General features: G+C 44.1%; 1 protein-coding gene across 2 annotated transcripts; it reads right to left on the bottom strand.

Annotated features, from left to right (window-relative positions):
* Window positions 1–41: 41 nt before the first annotated feature.
* On the bottom strand, window positions 42–21,012 carry LOC121194116 (abl interactor 2-like). Of its 2 annotated transcripts, XM_041056749.1 has the most exons (11): window positions 20,896–21,012; window positions 14,644–14,811; window positions 12,928–13,104; window positions 12,101–12,204; window positions 9,286–9,438; window positions 7,282–7,406; window positions 6,416–6,736; window positions 5,743–5,907; window positions 5,363–5,443; window positions 4,855–5,037; window positions 42–3,766 (listed from the first exon to the last, which is right to left on the bottom strand). In XM_041056749.1, exons 1-11 carry the CDS (start codon window positions 21,010–21,012, stop codon window positions 3,591–3,593), a joined length of 1,770 nt encoding a protein of 589 aa, XP_040912683.1. In that variant the 3' UTR covers window positions 42–3,590. The 2 variants fall into 2 exon arrangements, with proteins under 2 accessions (XP_040912683.1, XP_040912682.1); XM_041056748.1 differs by lacking the exon at window positions 6,416–6,736.
* Window positions 21,013–21,749: the final 737 nt, after the last annotated feature.

The following is a 21,749-nucleotide window of genomic DNA, read 5'->3' as shown; positions in this document are numbered from 1 at the left end:
AGGACTGAGGTCAATGACCCAAAAAAAAAAAACTTGTTTTATAAATGTTTTATAATTTTTAGATATGATCCAGTGACCTAAAAGGGCCTTAAGTGTAAAAGTGTGACTTCATATTGTTAATATATTAATACTAATATATTAGCTGATTAACGTTAATAATAAGTGTTACTGTTAATGTTCATCAGTAGGAATCTGATGAATGTTGAGATCCATCATGTCCCAAAGGAGGACGGTTAGTGGAAGAAGGCCATGACGTGTGAATGAAAGTGGGTGAAAAGACTCAGAGCGGAAACGTCTCTTTAACTTGTTATGATTTATTTGATATCACATTTATTTCATTTTCTGTCGTGTGGTAATAATGCAGTGTATGTATGTATGTGTATGTAGTATGACAGATATGTAGGAGTGAGTGTAACAGATATAATTATTGATTTGAAGAGATTTTGAATAAATGTCTAATAGATCTAATGAATTTGTTTTAACTAATTTCTATTTCTTTGTTGTTAATTTCACATTAGTTGAAACTGGAGATAAAATAACTTATGGTTTCTCTGACATGTCACTGTGTGTGGACACTAAGTCACTGTCTTCTTCACTCTGAGCTGAGGACACGTCTCCCTCTTACTGAAAGTTTCTTTCACTTCACTGCTCAACAACCTTCTCACAATCATCCAGCTTCTAATAAACAAACAAGAGTGACACAGTCAGGCTGTTAAAACATTTACTCTTCTTTCTAACATCAGACCCATGTGCTTCCAGTCTGCTTCGCTCTGGAGAACAGAAGCTTCTCTGGACGTCACATTCCAGCAGGAAGGTGAGAGGAAGGTTTACAGCTGAAACCACAGCTCATCTAATGAGCTCTCAGGTTAGGATGGAGTAAAAGTACCAGGACTGAATCATCAGAACATGAAGCAGAGTCCAGGTGACAGGTGTTGCAGGTTCATTTCATAAAGCTAACAGGTGGAGCTAACAGGTGGAGCTAACAGGTGGGGCCGGTGTGTTTAAAGTCAGAGAACGTTTAAAAATGCAAAGAATTAGGAATAAATGTTCCTGAGTGTTAAGACTTGGTCTCATCCTCCAGATTATCTCAGTAATCGGAATCAGTGTGGTGATGAGCTGTACCTGTACCTGTACAACAGGGACGCTGAGTTTTCTGTCTCAGAAAAAACAGGAATAACTACAGATTTATTCCACGAACAAACACGTCATTATCAACATACCAACAGGGGAAATATTCTCGTTTTTAGCTGTGAAATCCTGCTTTTTACTGAGACGTTTAAGAGGAGTCATGAGACAAAGTTTAGGAATGTTCTTTAAACATACCAGCCCTGAAAACATCATCAGAAATCACACATATATCTGCTGGTTAAAAATATATTCCTGTCTGAAAACTCCAGCTCAGTGTGAATTTGGAATCAGATCAATCTCTAATAATGAAGATTTATCAGCTGCAGGGAGAAAGATGAAGCAGATTCCTGGTAAAAAAAAAAAATTCAGAGAAGTCGTCTGCAACATTTCACTCATCATCTCATCGCTCAATCCACACTGGTTAAAGGGATATTGCAGGTAAAACCGGAGCACGCCAAAATGTGAGCTGCTCAGGTGAACGGGAACTGGTCTGGGTGTCACCGGTCTGATCCAGACCTCATGGAGCTTTTTCAAGCTGTTACACATGGACACAAGCATCAGCATCAGCATTTTGAATTATCAGTGAAGTTTGTACTGTACCCAGTGGCTGAGATATTACTATTATTAACATTACTGACCCAAAGTCACCTACAAAGAATTACACAGACATGAAAATCATCTTAGCAGAAGTGAACTGTGGGAGACTCACAGCTAATTCAAATGCTAATTTATGCAAATGTTGCTGGAAACTGTGAAACATGAAATATGATTTTGAACCATAAACAATTTTTCACCGTTTACGCCGCAAAACACACAAGTTTGTTTTCGGTGTGTGTTCAGTATGCACACACACACACACACACACACACTGTCTCACGAATGCTGCTGCTCTGTCCACGCTTCGGTGGGAGTGTTAATGTGGCGTCCTCTGGTTTTTAAATAAAACTGTACATCAAGGAAACACTGTTTTCAGGTCCACTGTCACTTCAGAGTCCACGAGGGAAGGTTTGGTTTACACACACACACACACACACACACACACACACACACACACACACACACACACACACACACACACCTGCATTCACACCACTATATGGCACAAAAATATCCACCTCCATCTTAAAGGGCCATTACAACCAAAATCCACCGAACAGATGTTGATCAAACAGAGAATTAAAAAAAAAGTTGGTGCAACTATAGAAAAGAAAATACAAACAGAAGAAGAAGAATATGAAAACACTGTGGGTAAACATGTCAGTTATATATCAGGCATGCAGGCAAACACACTGTAAACTTCAGAACTGGCAGTAGGTCCAGAGTCTCCACCGGGCGGTTTGTTCGGGTCCACTTCACTGCAGGACTACAGGACACACTGAGGCGGGAAAACCACATGACACCAGAAGAACTTCAAATATGTGTGTAAAACATACACAAGGCTCATGTCCCAGGCTTCACACCAGAGATGGATGTGAGACGTTAATGAAACAGGTGCTGCAGGAATTTATGGCCCAGCAGAGACACAAACTGTCCATCACAGCAGGATCCCTCCCACTTCAAAATAAAAGTGTTCGTGTACTTCCTTCTTCGATTGCAGTTTGATTAGTGTAACGCCTCTGTGACTCCTAGTGTCTTCCTCATTCCTTCCTTCTTTCATTTCATCTCTAGTTCCTCTCCCAGAGTCCTCAGCGCCTCTTTTTACTTCACTGACCAAAACGATGAATTTGAGGCTGGAGAACACAGGAGTGTGGAGGATTGGTTAAGGGTCAAAGGAACGAGGAGTTTCTCGTTTCTCCTGACTGGATGACAGGATGATCGGAGTCTGTCTGTCAGAGGTGTGTTTCAGAGGGATGAGGAAGAGAAAGGGGAACAACATCTCTGGATTCAGTGTTTGGTGTGAAGGCGGCTTTTGCATAGCTTCCTCTCAATCTGTCTTTTTCTGCTCAAAATATATTTCACATGTCTCAGTGTCTTCTGGTTTTCCCACGTGGTTAATGTCCTCTGAATGTCCTCTGCTGGGGAGACAAAGAGAGAAGGACCAGTGCAAAACTCCCAGAGGAGACACACTGTAGGGCACAAGCAGCGATTCCTAATGCTCTTTGTAGGCCTTTTTTGATTGGGGTTTATTCTGGATGAACATCTGGAACAAACCTGGATGGTTTAATCTGACAGTGTGTGTATCTGGAGTTTTAACTGAGAGGAGGAAGTGTGATTAGCGACAACTGTGTCACTGAGCATAAGAAAACTATTTTTTGTTGAAATGTTGATACAAATTTCCTGTGATCACAAAAAAAAACTACATTTAAAAATGTCCCTTGCAGGCTTCCGTCAAAGAAATGTTTGCCACCTTCACACCAAACTCATTTCTCCAGGTGAGACTGACACTAAGTCCAGACGGCGCCTGAAGACGCCTCTGAGTCCTCTAACAGACGAGCAGAACAAAGACTTCTTCTTCTCTGTCCTCAGTCGGTGTAGTGCATGATGGACTCCACGTAGTTCCCGGGGAACAGGCCGGTGGTTGCGTTCATCACTCCTTCAAACCAGCCGTCCTCGTTCTTCTTGATGACGTAGATGATTGCTCCTTCCTGGAACGATAACTCGTCCTCCTTGTCGGCCGTGTAGTCGTAAATGGCCACAACTAGAGCGTGATGCACACACCAAAACATCATCAGCTACTACGACACCCACCAAAAATACATTTAAATAAATAAACAAGTGAGCGCTGCGACTGTTCGTCAGTTAAAAAATAGGTCATGTTTTATTTCACTGTATGTTCCAGTGAATTTCCGAAAGTGAAACCGTCCTCAGCTGGTACTTAGCTGTAATGTTTAGGAAATGTTGAGAGAAGGTTCCAGAGACTCACAGATGCACACACAATAAGCAAGGCTAGAGGACACGGTGGAGATCCAGGAGAACCTCAGAGCACAGCACAGCCTCAGAGCACAGCACAGACTCGGTGTCAGTGCTGCAGTGTCGGTGCTGTAGTGTCGGTGCTGTAGTGTCAGTGCTATAGTGTCAGTGCTGTAGTGTCAGTGCTGTAGTGTCAGTGCTGCAGTGTCGGTGCTGTAGTGTCAGTGCTATAGTGTCAGTGCTGTAGTGTCAGTGCTGCAGTGTCGGTGCTGTAGTGTCGGTGCTGTAGTGTCAGTGCTATAGTGTCAGTGCTGTAGTGTCAGCGCTATAGTGTCAGTGCTGTAGTATCAGTGTGCAGTGTCAGTGCTGTAGTATCAGTGTGCAGTGTCAGTGCTATAGTGTCAGTGCTGTAGTGTCAGTGCTGCAGTGTCAGTGCTATAGTGTCAGTGCTGCAGTGTCAGTGCTGTAGTGTCAGTGCTATAGTGTCAGTGCTGTAGTGTCAGTGCTGTAGTGTCAGTGCTATAGTGTCAGTGCTGTAGTATCAGTGCTGTAGTATCAGTGCTGTAGTGTCAGTGCTATAGTGTCAGTGCTATAGTGTCAGTGTGCAGTGTCAGTGCTGTAGTGTCAGTGCTGTAGTGTCAGTGCTATAGTGTCAGTGCTGTAGTATCAGTGTTGTAGTGTCAGTGCTATAGTGTCAGTGCTGTAGTATCAGTGTGCAGTGTCAGTGCTGTAGTGTCAGTGCTGCAGTGTCAGTGCTGTAGTATCAGTGTGCAGTGTCAGTGCTGTAGTGTCAGTGCTGCAGTGTCAGTGCTGTAGTATCAGTGTGCAGTGCAGATGATATGGAACAGGGGTATTTGGGTTTTCCTGTATTGTTACCTTTCTCCAGGTAGTTTCTGGGGGCCCATGGTGGGTCTTCCTCAGCGTACGGGTCGTTGTACTCCACTACTGCTGAGTCCTCTTCTTCATGTCCATCTTCCAAAGGCTGAGGAGTTGGTGGGGGCTCCTCAGGCCCCGATTGGCTCTCAGCAACCGGGTGAGGGGGAGAAGGGGCATCTGAGACTGTAGATGGAGCAGATGAGAGTACACACCTCATAACTCTCAGGTTTATAAAGGGATCTTTGCAACCACCTGAACCCACAGAGCTGCAGCTCTGCACCTGCACCACCCAAACAAACTGCTCCATCTACAGGCAAGAAGATGAACAGCAGCAGCTCCGTGATTCATTCCCAATAATAATAATATGCAGGAAACTGAAGAAAAAAACATCCAATACAAGCTGAAAATAAAACACAGGAATTATTTCTGTGGTGCATGACAGGAATCACACACACACACACACCACACAGACACAGACACACACTGTGCACACAGCATTTACACTTACTGGATTCCTGAACTCGAGCGACAAAACCCATCAGAGGAAGCTGAGGGGTGAACTGGAGGAGAGAGGGGGGCGGCGGGGAGGCTGCAACACACTCAAATCATTAATACAAGCTTTTTATTCCATTAATGATCAGAATAACAGTTGAATCAAGATGAAAATGTCACATGTAAACACCTCAGTCTAAATACATCATTCTGAAATATCTTTTTAATAAATTTGCACTGAGGTGCTGAGGTCAGGCCCAGCTGCTGCCTCACCTGCTGGGCCACAGAGGAACAGAGGTCGCCTTCATCAAACCTTCATCATGAACCACAACAGAGAAATCTGCCCCCCACCCCTGTGTATGAGCTGCACGGCTCCTGTTGTATTACACCATGTACCTGGGCTTTGGTTGTAGTAAGGACCGCCGTTGACTTGGTTCTGTGTTGCAATTGGCTGACCGGTCACAGAGGGGGGGCGGCGGTAAGGCAGAGACCCCCCCACCTGTGGAGCCTGCTGCCGTGGCTGAGGCCGGTTCATGCTGTAGAACTGAGGGACAATCGGACCTGACACAGTAGAGGGTGAGACAAAGTGCACACATCACTACAGCGGTGAAGTGGCTGACTGCAGGTGTGACCACACCTGCCCCACACCTGCCCCCCACCTGCCTCAGCTTTATGCAGGGAAAAGTAGACGTGGCTGCACAGCAGAGCCTCACATGAGCTACAATGAATTATCCTATATATATATATATGTATATATATAATATATATATATATATAATATATATATATATATTATATATATATATATTATATATATATTATATATATATATATTATATATATATATATTATATATATATATATATATATATATATATATATATATAATAATTAATCATTCAATATTGATTGGTTTTAAATGTTTTAAAATAAAAACCTGATAGTGTGTTTGGTCATATTGCCCTGTCGTGAATCGACACGTGAACGACGACACGTGAAGAGAGCCACACACACACAGAGGGAATGAGCAGGAGTTGGTGAGGCTGCGATGGTTGATGGAGAAACTCACCTTCAGCAGGTGGTGAGGAAGAGGAGGAGAGAGGAGGAGGGGCAGGAGGAAGGAGAGGAGACACTTCTCCAGACAAAACACCCGATTGGACTTCGGACGTGTTGGGGGCGGGGTTAGAGGGTGAGGAAGTGCTGGCGGGTGCATTTGATTGAGGAGGGGAGTCTGTAGGTTGTGAAGGCGAGTTTGGTGGCAGGGGTGCGTGGGGTTGTGTTAGGGTTGTGGTGGAGGAGGAGGAAGAGAAGGAGGAAGGAGTCGGTGAGGGGGAGGGGGAGGAGTTAGGAGCAGTGGAAGAGGAGCTGGCCGGTCCAGCAGTCGGGGAAACTTCAAGAAGGAAAGTTCAGAAGGAAAGTTAAAGGTGTGAGAGAGTAATTCTAAATATCTCACACATCACATCAGACATGAAGCTGTTTAAGGAAAAGAATACGGACACGAATGGACTGATGAAAACAGGAAAGGAAGAAAAGAATAAGGAAAAGATCCAAAAGAAGGGAAGAAGAACGAAGCAGAAAGAATAAGAACAGAGGAAAAGAATTTAAAAGGAACGAGGGAAGAAAATTATTCACTTCATTTCATTTATTAGGATCAAAATTAGCTTCATCAAGACCACGTCAACAGACAACATCAAATCCAATGTCGACTCATCATAACACAAATACACAACAGACAAACCTGACAAACTGACAGTAAAATAAACAGACAATCCAACACAAAGCTCCAGTAACTGATGACGTTACAGGTCAGCAGTCCCACATGAAACACATGTACAGACCAAGAGCTCAGGAAGAGAGGGAAGGAAAGATGTGAAGGCTAGGTGAGTGTGCGCCCTGTGTGTGTGTGTGCGCCCTGTGTGTGTCTGTGCGTGTTACCTGGGAAGGTGGAGGGTGGAGAGGGCGTCGGCACAGCAATGGGAACTCCCACACAGCCGCTGCCGCTGTTTTCCCTGCTGCTGCTCCGACTGCTGCTGCTGGGATGACTGCCTCCACTGCTACCACTGAGAGCGCACACCACACACACACACACACACACACACACACACACACACACAGAAACACACACACAGACACACATAGACACACAAACACACACACACAGCAGTATAATTACTTTACTGAATATTTATATTTTTCTACATATAAATAGAAATATTGCGACAGAATACTGAACACACAGGTAATGGAGGCAAAGGCGAGAGGAAAGAGAGGAGTGGAGGAGCAGAAGCAGAGAACCAGCACAGTGCCACAGGAAAAGCAGAGTAATGGCTGCAGGAAGTCATGAACAGCAGCAGTGAGTCAAAGTTCACGTCAACACAAAAGCAACGAAACAATGAAAAGCTGCAAACAGAATCTGATTGGCTGAAAGCTCCAGAGCGAGACAGGTAAAGAGCGGCGAGGCTGATATTCTACACAGCACGTGTCAGATTTTAAAATGTGTTTAATTCAAATCAGCAGGGTGGAGACAAACCAAAAAAACTAATATCCCAGCTCATCATGACGCTATGACTGCCTTCTCTAAAAAATTATTTTTCCTCAAACTATTACTTCAGTATCAAAACAGAATTTATCAGACGTTTATACATTTTCTGTTCTTGTATTATTGAATCTTAACCCATACATCAGTGGCCTTAACATATGTTGTGCTTTTAAACTAAAATGTGAAAACCGACAAAAATTTGAATGAATTTTAAATGTATTGGTCAAAAGTGCAAATTTCAAAGTTCTACTTTTCCCATCCAGGGCACCACAGAGCTACGTGAACTGCAGCGGGAGAAGCTAGAGACTGGAAATGAACCAGTGAATGGGAAGAGAACCAGTTAGCTGATGCTGCTGTGAGGATGTGAGCAGAAAGTTAGCAGTGTGGATCCTCTGTGCTCCATCAGCAGTCGCTGCAACACAGGATTCACAAACTGCTTCTCAACACAGACCTTTAGAAAATACGAACATTTTTTAGAGCCAATTTGTTTCATGTTTGATAAATAACTTTACTGAACATTTTTACAACTAAATTTACAAAGAAAATACAGTTTTAATTATTATCAGTTTTCCATGGTTTCCTAACTGCAGTGAGCATTTGAAATAGATTAGGTTCTCTGAGCATCACTGCTAAATCAGACCACAGAGGAAACACTGGACAGCAGCAGGAGCCAAAGCAGACGGAAACGAGATGAAGTCAGGTTTAACAATGAAGCCGGAAGAAAGGTGAGAACTCACAAGCAAAGATTTTGGAAATACACAACAAATCGCACTCTTTCTTCTTCTGCAGTGTCACATTAAAAACCTCGGTCGGAGGTTAAACTACAGCCATCAGTCAGCTTAGCTTAGCATAAAGACTGGAAACAGAGGGAAACAGTTAGCCTGGCTCTGTTCAAACTTAGGTTAATCTTAGTTGGGGCCATTTTCCTTGGTACATTTCTTGCCTTTGAACAAGAACTGAGCCTCGAGCTGATCCAAAATATTTGCTCATGTTCAACCGCCAGAAATACAAAGAATGGAAGCGTGAACAAAAGCACACTGAGAGAAGAACGAGTTGAGAGAGGAAGGGTGCATCGAAAAGCAATCTGTAGTTTGTCGAACCCAAACATTCAACACATCTGTCAGTCTCGTTTGGGAACTTGAATGAAAAACGTGTTGTTATTAAGAAGAAGGAACATTCAAACATTTCAGAATCTGTCCCAAACCAGATGTATGGACGTGCTGAATGTCTGTCTTTTTGAAAATGAACTTCAGACAGATATCTTAAAAAAAAAAAAAAAAAAAAAAAAAAAAACAAGATCAGAGTGAAAAACAGAAAGAGCTTGTTCTGTTCTACAGCTCCATCAGAGCAGAGGGAAAAGCCTTGGTCCTGCTCTGGCAGCCATGTTTATCCCCGGCTACCTGTACGTTCGGGGTCGATGGTTGAGGGTGGCGGTGCGGGCCGGACTGGGAAGCTGCCCGGTGGCCACATTGTTTCTGGTGGGGCTGGAGACATAATCATTGGGCACCACTGGGGGGCGCACTGGCTCCAAGGTCCTGTAGGGGGAGTTCTTCCTGTTCATGCAAAAGGTGTTTAAGTTGTTTAAGCCATATAATAACACTAATTAAGATTTCCATCATTTTTTCGTATTTTAACTTTGATAAAATTTAATGAAACATTTTAAGAAATAGCTTTCACTAAGGTTAATGTGGTTCAGGAGCCACTGGGGGGCGCTGTAGCTCTCACCTGGCATTTATACAAGTATCAACTGTCAACTCTGTAAAGCCATAAAAATGGTTCTAATTCAACAAAATGTGACTTAAACAGACATGAACTTTAATGTTAACATATATATCATTAATATAACAATGTAATGTAATTGTACATTATTTTGTACTTTAATTAAAGGCTGGGGCTTCGCCTCCATTCTGTGAGAGAAACAGAGAAATCTGTCAGGTCAGTTTTAAAGGTCAGGATGTATTTTTAGAAAATTAAAACTCCTCCAGTGTCACAAAACTGTAGAGAATAAGGACAAAGGACAAGAAGACACCAAAACCAGGGGACAAAGAGTCGTCCGTCTGATTCATTCAGGAGTCAACGTTCTCCCAAAACCAACACAAACGACGTCCGTCACTGCAGTACGAAGAAACACACGCAACATGATAACTTAAAAACAAACCCACACAAACACACATCATCACACTGTATTAGAGTAAAACCAACATGTTAACAGCATGATGTGTGTCTGCGTATACAAACAAAAACAAGAATTAGACAAGAACAGAACAGACAGTGAAAATCGTGTGTGAGTGTACTTCTGGGTTGTTGTTGTTGTTGTTGGTCTGTGTGTGTGACAGAGGGAGTTGGCCTGTTGGCTGCAGCGTGGTGCCAACCCACTGCTGTGTGTTTGTGCCTCATCTCTGCGTGCACATTGGTGTCTGTGTGTGCGTGCGAGGAGACGGAGGGACAGATGGACCCGGCTTGTTGACTGCAGCTTCAGTTCCGACCAACTACTAAGCTGCTTCTGTTCACTCTCTCATCTTCCTCTGCACATCGGAGCCATTTTCACTTGCATCCTCAGAACATTTGATGCGGGGGAGCAGCTCTGCAACCTAATAAAGACCCATCGCACAGAAACAGCCTGCGGCCCAGCAGGTCACACACAGACAGGAAGGAGCACTCGCACAGCCAGCAGGGCGACCAGGTGGTGCTGGGCCACCAGGTGGTGCTGGGCCACCAGGTGGTGCTGGGCCTGTTGGAGCTGGTAAGTCAGGCTACCTGGCTGCACACACACACACACACATTCAGGAATATTATAACACACTGTAAGCGCTGAAGTAAGTACTGTAATGATTGAATGCTCCAGCACTGGAGTTTGTGCTGATCAGGGTCCCACTCATGTCTGTCCATCAGTCCCTTTCTGCTGCAGCTGTTTCTGCCTGATTCTTTACTTAATAATTTCTCCTGTAAACAGCACAGGACCATGTGTAATGGCTCAAACTGAAAAAGACACTTACACCATTAAATGTTTAATTTATTTATCTTCATGAAAAAATGTCTTACTCTGCAGAGCACGGAGCTCTCTCAGCTACAAACCCACTGGAGCTCGCTCCACCTCGCTCTGTGCCGCCCGTGATGCTGCCTCACCCGAGCGGCTCCGTTATCCAGATTTAAGTGTTTTCGTTCTTTGTTATCTAAATCTAAATTAGAGACTTTCCATCAATCACATTCATTTAGGCTCGTCATCATCTTTTCCTGTTGTGACAGACAGCAGACCATGCTAAGCTAAGCTAAGCTAAGCTAAGCTAAGCTAAGCTAAGCTAAGCTAACCAGCTGCTGGCTGCAGCTCCATTTACTGTAAAGACATGAGAGTGATATCAATCTGAACATCTGACTCAGCATGAAATCAAAACTGGTGCATTTCCCAAAATGTTCAACTATTAATTTAAATGAACAAACACATGACCTTTGACCTCACAGTGTTTGGATGCTGCAACACCAGAGAGAGAGGGATGGAAGAAGAAAGGTTCAAAGGAGAAGTGAAGAAAGAGATGGACACAAAGAAAGCGAGGAGGTTAGAGTGAGAAGAGGGGAAAGAATAAAGGGTGAAAGAGAGAAAACAAGACAATAAGAGGAAATAAAGAAGGAGAGCAGGAAGGAGAGATACAGCTGACCTAGATGTTTGAGGGGAGAGAACACAACAAGCTTTCACAACGCATGACGTTATTCCTCTGAGCACTGCGTTTCAGTGTGTGTGTGTGTGTGTGTGTGTGACGTCATCCCCCTCTGCCGGGTCAAATCTGTAATAAGCTCGCCGCGGGGTGCTCCGTCCTTCCACAAGAGACACACACACACTGTGACTGTAACACACCCGACTTATGTCCGACTCAGCCCAAAGAACAACACGTGTGAAGGTGAGTCTGCCCCGTTCTCCATTTCCAAGAAATCAGACAAACTAACAGAGCAAAGCATGAAAACAAGAGAAACAGAACGTGTGTGTGTGTGAACGTGTGTGTGTGTGTGTACAGCACATTACCTTCATTTATTAATAAACTTGTTTTAAACTAAGTTACAATTACGAGCAGCCACAATCTATTTTAACTTACAACACACAAATCATTGTGTTGTTTTAGTCCAGACTGAATAAATCATTCAAACATTCACAGTTTAGCTTGGAGTTAACAAAGGTGTGTGTTAGTGACACTGAACTATGTGTGTATTTTGTGTGTTACATACCCTAAGATGCCCTTCCCTGCCCTTGGAGGGCTCGGCGGTTTCTGAGTCGGGGGATTAGACCGGGACAGACCTCCTCCTAGTTTCATGTTCTGCTGGCCGTTCACCTGTGAAGACACACACACACACACAGAATCAAAGGTAAGTCCTGACCTCAGCCCAGGTGTTTCCTAACATCCTCCAATGTGTACCACTGTTTAACGTGATTTTACCGTATAATGATCAGAACATAAAACACTTTCCACCTCCCCAGGAGTAAAACAAGCGCCGTTTGTTTCCACTTTGTCTTTTCACCTGTCTCAGCTCTCCCAGGTAGACAGCTCTAAAGTGCTGACTCATGGTGGCTGGCACCAGGATGTATGTGTGAATGGCAGGTAAGACTATAATAAATAAGACGCCTGTCACTGCCATTCCTCAGGTGACAGCTTCAGGTGTCCTTCCTCAGCGACAGGTCTCATACGTGTGTCGCTGTGTGTGTTGTGCATCCTTACCTTGAACCTCAACAACCACTGAATTCGTCAGTGAAAGCAAAGGGAGCAGGAAAAAGAAGAGAGGAGAAAAGTTGTCTACAGGTTAGTGTCAGTGAAAAGCATCATGCAAACATCATCAGCTATTAGAAACACACAGCAGAGACAACAGAGGAGGAGACAGGTGAGCTGAGCTGTGATAACGCCATTGGTCCTACACGTACAAATATTTGTTCTGATGGTGTTTACTAATTACTACACATCAACAATCCCATCAGCGCTGACTGCCTGTATCTGTAACATCACTGACACACATCCTTTCCATCCTGATCACGTTAACATTGTTTCTATCACGGTTACCACCTTCACGCCATGTCCTATGTCATCCAGCACGCTGTAGTCGATGGGCTTCCTGATGTAGCGCACCGGCCTCTCCGGATTGGCCGGCGCAACGATTTTATGTGAGCGGGACGTGTTCTTGTTGGTGGTCAGGATGCCAATCTCCCGCCTCGCCACCTTCTCTTTGTGAATGTCGACGGTCTAAAAAGAGAAAGACAGAGGGAGAGAATCGAACAGCTGTTTGTTCCAGAGGAACCAGACTCATCCAGCCTGAGATAACCAGGGTTACAGCAGCCACACGACAGCAAAACATGCCACAGGTCTGCTGAGCCGATCAGAGGCAGACAGAGGAGTTCTGTCTGCTAACATTTGCTAATTAGCTCTAAAGACAAAGCAAGCTGAGGCTGATGGGAACGTCACTTGCTCTGCGGGTATTTGTGTTGACATGTCAGACGATCACAGTTACTACAGTTCATCCTCTGGCTGCTGACTGACGGACGCCGCCATCGTCAGAGCCCGGAAACAGGCTCTGATAGAACGAACGTCTTTAACGTTAACACACATTCCTTTGTTAAATGATCCTGTTGATAACAACAGTTACACCATGTTGCACCTGGTATCCAAACAAAGCAGCAGGGCCGAACTATTAGCTTTCTACAGACTGAACCTTCTCTGTTTGAGACCATGAACCATAAACTTCAGACACGTTTCCCTACAGATACAGATGCATTCGGTCTGTGCTGAGTTTGTAGGTGATGAGAGCATTTGGACATAGCGCACACATGCACCGTGTGATTGTCTGATTTCCTCTTCATGTTACGTGGTGACTGTGCCGGCTGATTTCTCCAGCGTGGAATGAAAAATGGATCAGAGCGATCATGTCAGTGCGGCACCTTATGAAAGGGAAACACTCGCCTACATAACAGATGTGACTCTGTCTCGCTGAGCAGAAAGAGGTAATTATGACGTGGCCTGGCCTGACGGAGAGAGAAGCATCTCATTATCTCTGCATGCAGAGTTTTCTGATTATACTGATTATTCCGAGGTCTGAGGGGGAGAATGGACCCTCAGTTAATCCACAGCCAGTCTGTGAAGAGACGCCTGTGCATTTTAATGTTCACTGATCTTGTTGGATTTGTGATGAAATAATGAATCTCGACACACAGAGCACAGAGCTGACTTTGAGTGCACGTTCTGTGCGTTGGCCTATGAATATGATAATGTTGGACACAGCTGCGGTGTGAGCTGTGTGGGTGCAGAGTGTTGTGTAAGCCTGATCGGACCGCTGACGACGCTTCACACTCACTGCACAGTTGGGTTCGATCACACCTACAGGTGGTTTAATATCACACATAAAAGAACCTGCGTGGGGTAATAATGAAGAAATCTGCAGAACCCAAACCAGAGTCCAGCTTTGGAAACTGATCCTGGGTTACCTCCTTACACACCGTGTGCTCTCTCACTAACAGAGGCAGAGCCACACTTAGCACACGGTTGTAGGCACGAAGCTCGGATGATCAAGACAATTTGGGTGGGCGGAGTGAAACTGTGTTCTTATCTGTCTGATGGTCACACATCTGTGTCGTGCTGCTGGTGGGAGAAAACCTTGACTCTCAAATTGCCATGAGGAAGGAACACAGCTTTCAGAAGCCTGGGAGTCTGGAAAATCCCAAGTTTCCTCAAATTAAATGAAAACTGAAAAATCAACCAAACTGGCAACCCCCTGGTCTCAGCACCGACCTGTGAGATGTGGTTGACGGAGCTCTCCATGCGGCGGAGCTGTGAGGCCTGGATGTCCAGCATCTGCAGGACGTTGTTGGCCAACGTGTTGATGAGGTAGGCGACGCTGGCCAGAGACTGGGTGGTGTAGCTCTTCGTCTCCTCCAGCGCTCGCTGCTTGTCTGCGGACTGCAGTGAGAGAGGAGTGTGATTCAGGACGTACACGGATGCATGCAGGTCAACATTTCACTCACAGAACAACACGTGTTAAAGACGTGTCAAACTGCGGTGGCAGCGGAGCCGCGTTCCCTCTGACCCCCGTCTGAATGCAGCCATGATTACACCTGAGACATTTTACTGTGGGAATTACGAACATGTGTGTGTGTGCGTGTGTGTGCGTGTGTGTGTGTGTGTGTGCGTGTGTGCGTGTGTGTGTGTGTGTGCGTGTGTGTGTGTGTGTGTACGTGTGCGTGTGTGTGTGTGTGTGCGTGTGTGTGCGTGTGCGTGTGTGCGTGTGTGTGTGCGTGTGTGTGCGTGTTTCTGCTCCAGAGGTCAGTCACAGGTTGACATTACACTCACTGCTTCATTCTGCTCAGATGTTTTACACATGGAACAACACACACACACACACACACACACACACACACACACACAGCTGAATACATTTACACACATGGTTACACACATATTATGCACACATGAAAACACACACACTCACTCACACACACACTCACACACACACACACACACACACACACACACACACACACACACTCACACACACACACACGCGCACACACACACACACACACACACACACACACACACACACACACACACACACACAGTACCTTTCTCTTGGTAAAACGCTGAATGTGACACCCTAGCATAAATCACAGAAGTGTGTGTGTGTGTGTGTGTGTGTGTGTGTGTTTGGTGAAGCATGATGTAGGTCAGTGCAAACTCATTCATGCCTGAGGTTGACAAGAAACACACTGACATACATGTGTGTCTCTCTCTTATGTTCTTATGCACATACATGATACACACTTACACAAAAAATATCACAACAAACTACACAAATGAAACACACAGAGTTGGTGTCATAGGTTTAAGTAACCCAGAGCCATGTGTGTGTGTGTGTGTGTGTGTGTGTGTGTGTGTGTGTGTGTGTTAGATCGTCTCTGAAACTGAAGACGAGGCAGGATTTGTTGTTAGACCGGGGCGATGACAAAGGATCGATGACTACATCCGAGTCCAGCCAGAACATCTGGCACCTGCTCAGAACATCTGGCACCTGCTCAGAAACTAATTTCCTTCATCATTTCAGATCTATTTTCATTTCACCGTGTCCTGGAGTGTCCATCAGTTCGGTCCCTGTCCTCAGAGCCGTCCTGTCAGCAGACAGTTGGACTTTGCCTTGGGAACCTTTGCTGCCTTTTGCCTTTCAGTTTTCTTATGTGATTTCCACCTTTTCACTTCAGTCCTCTCTGCCCCTCTTTTTCTGTCCTTCGCTCCTCATCTGCTCTGTCCAGTTTTCTCCATCATCTCTCTTTCCTTTCCTCCTCCTTCCATCCCATCTTCAGCACTTCATCCTTACATCTCCTCTTTTTCTCTCTCTCTTTCCCATCAGCCATCTGATGTCCTGTTAGCAGTGACCTAGTTGGAGGGTTGCCTCCTCTGGCCTGAGGACAGGGCAGAGCGCGCGCACACACACACACACACACACACACACACACACACACACACACACACACACACACACACACACACACACACACACACACACACACACACACACACACAGCTGCTTTTCCCCCATTTCAATCTAAACGTGAGGTTCATGTACACGAATCAGAATCAGATCTACATGGAATCAGACGCACGCTCTGTTTCCTCTGACCTCTTTTCAAATGAAGGCAGACTTGCCGTAGACATTCTTTCCTGTGCTGTGATACAAACACATGGAAACATGGAAACCTTCGTCCAGGTACAGGAAAAAAGTGGCAAACATTTAAGCAAATTTTCAAGCAAAAGAGTGAAATTTTTTCTTCAGATTTCAGCAGAAGAGAGCAAACAAAGGAGGACTGGCTTCTTCTTTTCTATCTTCTTTGTTATAGATCAGTGTAAAATGAATATTTGGGCATTTTGGACTTTTACTTGAACAAACCTAAACATCTGAAGACGCCACCTTCAGGTCAGAGAAGGTTTCTGATGTTTTATGCATTGATGTCACTGATAATAATTTTGTTGTATTCTTGTACAATGACAATAAAGGCTTCTGATTCTGATACACAGGAACCAAAAAAATAACTGGCAGATTAACTGATGGATGGAAATTATCGTTAGTTGCCGCCCTGAATAAATGTCAATTAATCGTTTGCTCTATGAAATGTACAAATAGACCTCTGTGTGTGTGTGTGTGTGTGTGTGTGTGTGTGAACTTTCTACATTGATAAAACACAGACTTGTCAGTCACATGGCATCTGTGTGTGTGTGTGTTAGAGTAAGGTACACCCCATAACTGTTGAACCAGGTCCAGTCTCAGAGAGAGACAGCCACCAACAGTCTGCTTCGACCACACAGGGACAGGTCCATCTCCTGCCTGTGCGTTTGCTCATACATGACGTTATTTCCACTTACATGAGAAGTTATTTACATTAGCCCCTGGACCTGATCCTCTGCATGAAGTCATGATTAATATTTGACCACAAAGATAAACAAAACAACAACAGACAGACACAACAACTGCAAAGACTCGATGAGCTTCCTTGCTGCTGTTTCCAAACAGCCGACTAATGTTACTGTCCACAGACTGCAAGCAGAATTATTCCAGACCTTTGGCAGTGAAGTTTTAGACTTTTTAATACCTCATTTGAAGGTATGAACTCAAAGTGTTTAAAGACTCTAAGACCTGCAGACGCAGTAAATCACTGCTAGGCTGAGCATAATATCACAGAACACAACATTAGAAGGAGATTTGCTTTCACAGTAATATGTGAAATAATGTCAGCTTGCACACATGATCAGCTCAGGTCTGCCAAGCTTCTGATCACAGACTCATCTTTCCAAACGCTCAGCCTGCTTCGCCCCCGCAGGAGCTGTTCCTGGCACCAGCACTGAAGGTGGAGGCTGATACTCCTTCAACTGGAAAACCAATCGCCATGGTTTCCAACGCAAAACACACACACACACACGCACACACACACCACCAGTGTCCACGTCCAGCCTCCTGCAGTGGTACCATGTGTTTTCAATGAGCAGCAGGAGGTCGAGTTACATTACGACTACCTCTGCTGACAGCTAACCGGTACCAGCTGTGGAGGACCCAGAGGGAACAAAGAAGCAGGGCGGGACTGGGGGTGGGGTTGTCTGCACATGCTCAGTTCAGGGGCTTCAATGACGGAAATGTACAAACGTTTCAATCCCACTTTAAAGTAAATGTTCTGCCACACTGCACTGATACTGAGCGTGTTTCTCTGTAAAGTACAGAGCAGCAGTTTGTGTGAGAGCAACCTGCAGCATACAGCGGAGGTGTGGGTGGTGTTATATTGGGTAACCTGGGCTCCTGCACCAACATCTCAGTCAGACATTTTCCCAGCAGACAATGATGACATTAAACTTTACGACACTCAGCAAAAGTTTGATATTGATTAAATGATCATCAAAATAGCCGATTTGTTTTTGAGCAGCTGAATTATTGAAGCTTCCCTGTTTTAAATCAATCTACACAGATTTAATCGTGACAGTGTCTGAGAATGCTGTGGCCACTTTACCCAGGAGGAGGGTGGAGGGTGGAGGGTGGGGCACACAGGGCCAAGGAGGGCTTAACATGGGTGAAGCCTGAATCCAAATATTTAGCCCATAAAACAGGATCAACAGCACTACTGGATTATGTAACAGCTCCCATCATCTGCTGGCAGTGGGAATGTAGGCCATCCACTGGGTGCTGAGCGAGGCCCCACTCGGACACGTGGGATGAGCAGTTTAATGAACTAGAAAAAGAGTTTGGTTTTCTTGAGAAGACGTGGTGCGATGGCTGAGAGGAGAAAGTTACTGCTCACAGAGACACAGCGTGTCGTCAATTCTACCAACAAAAGGAAAGGAAGGAAGGGTGAAGGAGGCCGAGGACGGGAAAAGGAAAACTGGACAAAGGAAAGCCAGATGAGAAGAGAAGAAAGAAATGACAGAAAAGAGGTGAACAAAGGAAAAAAAAGTGAAATCATTCCTTCATTTTTACAAATCAAATAACGAGGCCTTCAAACAGAACAGTTACTTCAGCCTGTTCTGCTGACGGACAGTGACATTCACACGCTGAGCTGCAGATACGAACAGGTGTTTATTTAAAGCTCACTGAGGGAGAACAGTTGTCCATAACAGCCTCACCAGCCCACGTACAAACTGCACACACACACACACACACACACACACACACACACACACACACACACACACGCAGTGCATTCATATCTCCACAAGCCAACAGTTATCTAACTGACCATCTTCAGATGTAAGTAAGAAATAAGACTTGCTCCTGTTTCCAGGCTGAATGTGTTGATCATCACTGGAAATCACAGACAGTCACAGCTGAAACAACAGGCCGTCAGCAGAAACATCACCTCGCTCCAGCTTCATGTTCGATACAGTTTTGAGGATTGCTGCTTTTCTCTGTTGGATGATATGAATCTGCTGATCACACCAAACACAACCTGAAGAGGTCACCTGAGCCTCTGTGAAACTATGATTTTCTTTTCTTTTTTTTAATAATTACTTGAATGTGAGCAGTCTGATGGGCGTTGTTGAAAACTGTTGGTTCCTTGATGATGGACATTTTTCACCGTTTTCTGATATTAAACAGACTAAAAACGGGCTGATTAATCACTGCAGCCCTCAGCTAGACCCTGCAGAGGAGTGATGATAGTTGACTGAACGAGTTGGCGGCTGACCAGTAACTAGGCACTTTTGAGGGTAATTATATGCTGATACATACTCTTTGCTCCAAAGCCAAATTTAACTTTCCCTGCCATCACAGTCCATCTGCCCTGCTTCAGTAAATTTGAATTTCAAGACATTTCTTCATAGATTTTTGTCTTTCTTCTAAAGCTGAGACCACACTGACCTATCATTTATAATTATCTGTAAAGTAATAATTCTTATTTTCCTCCGAAAACTATTGATTTCCATGCCAGATGCATCCATTTATCAAATTACTTCCATTTTTCTGTGTAAAGTAAGAAAAACACAGGAAACCCTTAGAAAGTTTTTATTATTCCATCACAGACGTACTGCAAGGCTACAAGCAACGATCATTTTCATTATCAACAGGTTATTTTCTTTATTAACTGGATGCTTCAGAGTAAATGTCAGAAAATAGTGAGATAAGCGCAGCACTATTCCAATTCAACATTTTCAGTAATGATCACACAAACAGTGCTGTTTTCAGGGGTAGCGACTATTTTCATTTTCAATTCACCATTTTGAAAATAGGGAAAAGTCAACTCGACCATCAGACATCAAAAGTTCCGAACGTTTACAATCAGACTGACAAAGAAAAGCAGCAAAGCATCACATCTGAGAAGCTTTAATCAGCAAATGTTTGATATTTATGATTGAAAAATGATTAAAAAGTAACTGAGTCAAATAAATGTCTGCTGATCGAATAATCGAACATGTAGTTTTTTTTTTCACCGGGCCACGATTTCCTATTGATGGTCTAGGGTACACATCAGGGTGAAATGGGTGGAATGTCATAGAAAAATCTCCGTATATTGATTCCCCTTCTCGTCTGCATATGTCAAACCGCTTGTAGAAAATGCTTAAAAACATTTTACGAATAAACATGAATCTCTCTTTCATTCGGCTTGCATGCAGTAAACCACTTAGAACATTATTAAGTATATCGCCAACTTTTTGAACTATGTAACTTAATTAAATTACATTCCAACAGTCACGTTTCCCCACAGCGGACCGCGGTGCAGCGTTAACCTGTTCCAGAAGTTGAATTTTCCTAAAAACAGGCGTATTTAGTGGATTATTTGTCAGCCGAACTGGCGTTAAGACCCTATATATTCAGCCATAAAAATGGCCAGTTTTTTTTTAAGTTGAATTAGGTGTGAGTTTTATCTTTCTTACAAAAGCAAGTGGTAACTTTACGGAGATTGGTACAGTCATTCCATCACTCCCCTCTCCAAAACGCCCACTCCCTGCTAACATAACCCCGACATATCATCTGACCGGACTTACACACCTTGGTGTTTAAACACTAGCTTGTACCTGGACATAGTTGCTTTCGCAGTACTCGGCCACTCTCTCCAGGTTGGTGAAACTGTCCAGTAACGCTCTCCGTCCCGCAGGAATTTCTTCCTCCAGCAGCATCTGCAGTTCCGCCATCTTTACATGCTTTTTTACTACTGACGGCTGCGGCGCGCGCTGACCGGACGCATCCTGCTGCCTTCAGGGTCTGTGGGAAATCTCGCCGAGTCCGACAACGTCGCACAGAAAAAAACGGGAAAGTGGAAATTTTCTGTCACACTGAGGTTGATGAGATGTGACTTTCACGGGAAGAGGAGAAACTGAAAGTGTGTGGCGCAGTTCAAAATTTAGAGGCACTTATTTCCATTTTATGCTGCTCCGCTACATTTCAGGAGGAAATATTTCGTGCTTTTTACTACACCACATGGGCACCAACTGTGGCAACAACTCAACCAGTGGAAATAAATTTAAATACATAAATACTCCATTTTATTATAATTCATACCTCTACCCTGCTACATTTATCTGCCAGCTTTACTTTTTTTTCCATAAAACATATGATCAATTTATCAGAATTCGTGTAAGAATATTTCCCTCTGCAGGGACCTGACAGGGCTTTTGCAGGGCTGCCCAAGTTAAATTTAACACTTATAAGGAGCCTTTTAATCCCACACAGACATTTAACAGAGTTAGTTAGTGTAAAGCCCCATGGGACAGTACGTTTTGAGAAAATGTAAAAGCTTTTGTGATCAGAAACAGGTTGCACAGTTGTTTTCTGGGTTTAACAAAGATGATGACTTCCTACAACAAGCCACCACTCTTCATTATAGGTTTTACAAAATGTGGGAATTTAATTAATGACAGTTTGGTTCTCT

Source organism: Toxotes jaculatrix, chromosome 15, assembly GCF_017976425.1.
Source record: "Toxotes jaculatrix isolate fToxJac2 chromosome 15, fToxJac2.pri, whole genome shotgun sequence".
In the NCBI taxonomy this organism is placed as follows: Eukaryota; Metazoa; Chordata; class Actinopteri; family Toxotidae; genus Toxotes; species Toxotes jaculatrix.
This window is presented reverse-complemented; position numbering and strand designations above follow the sequence as displayed.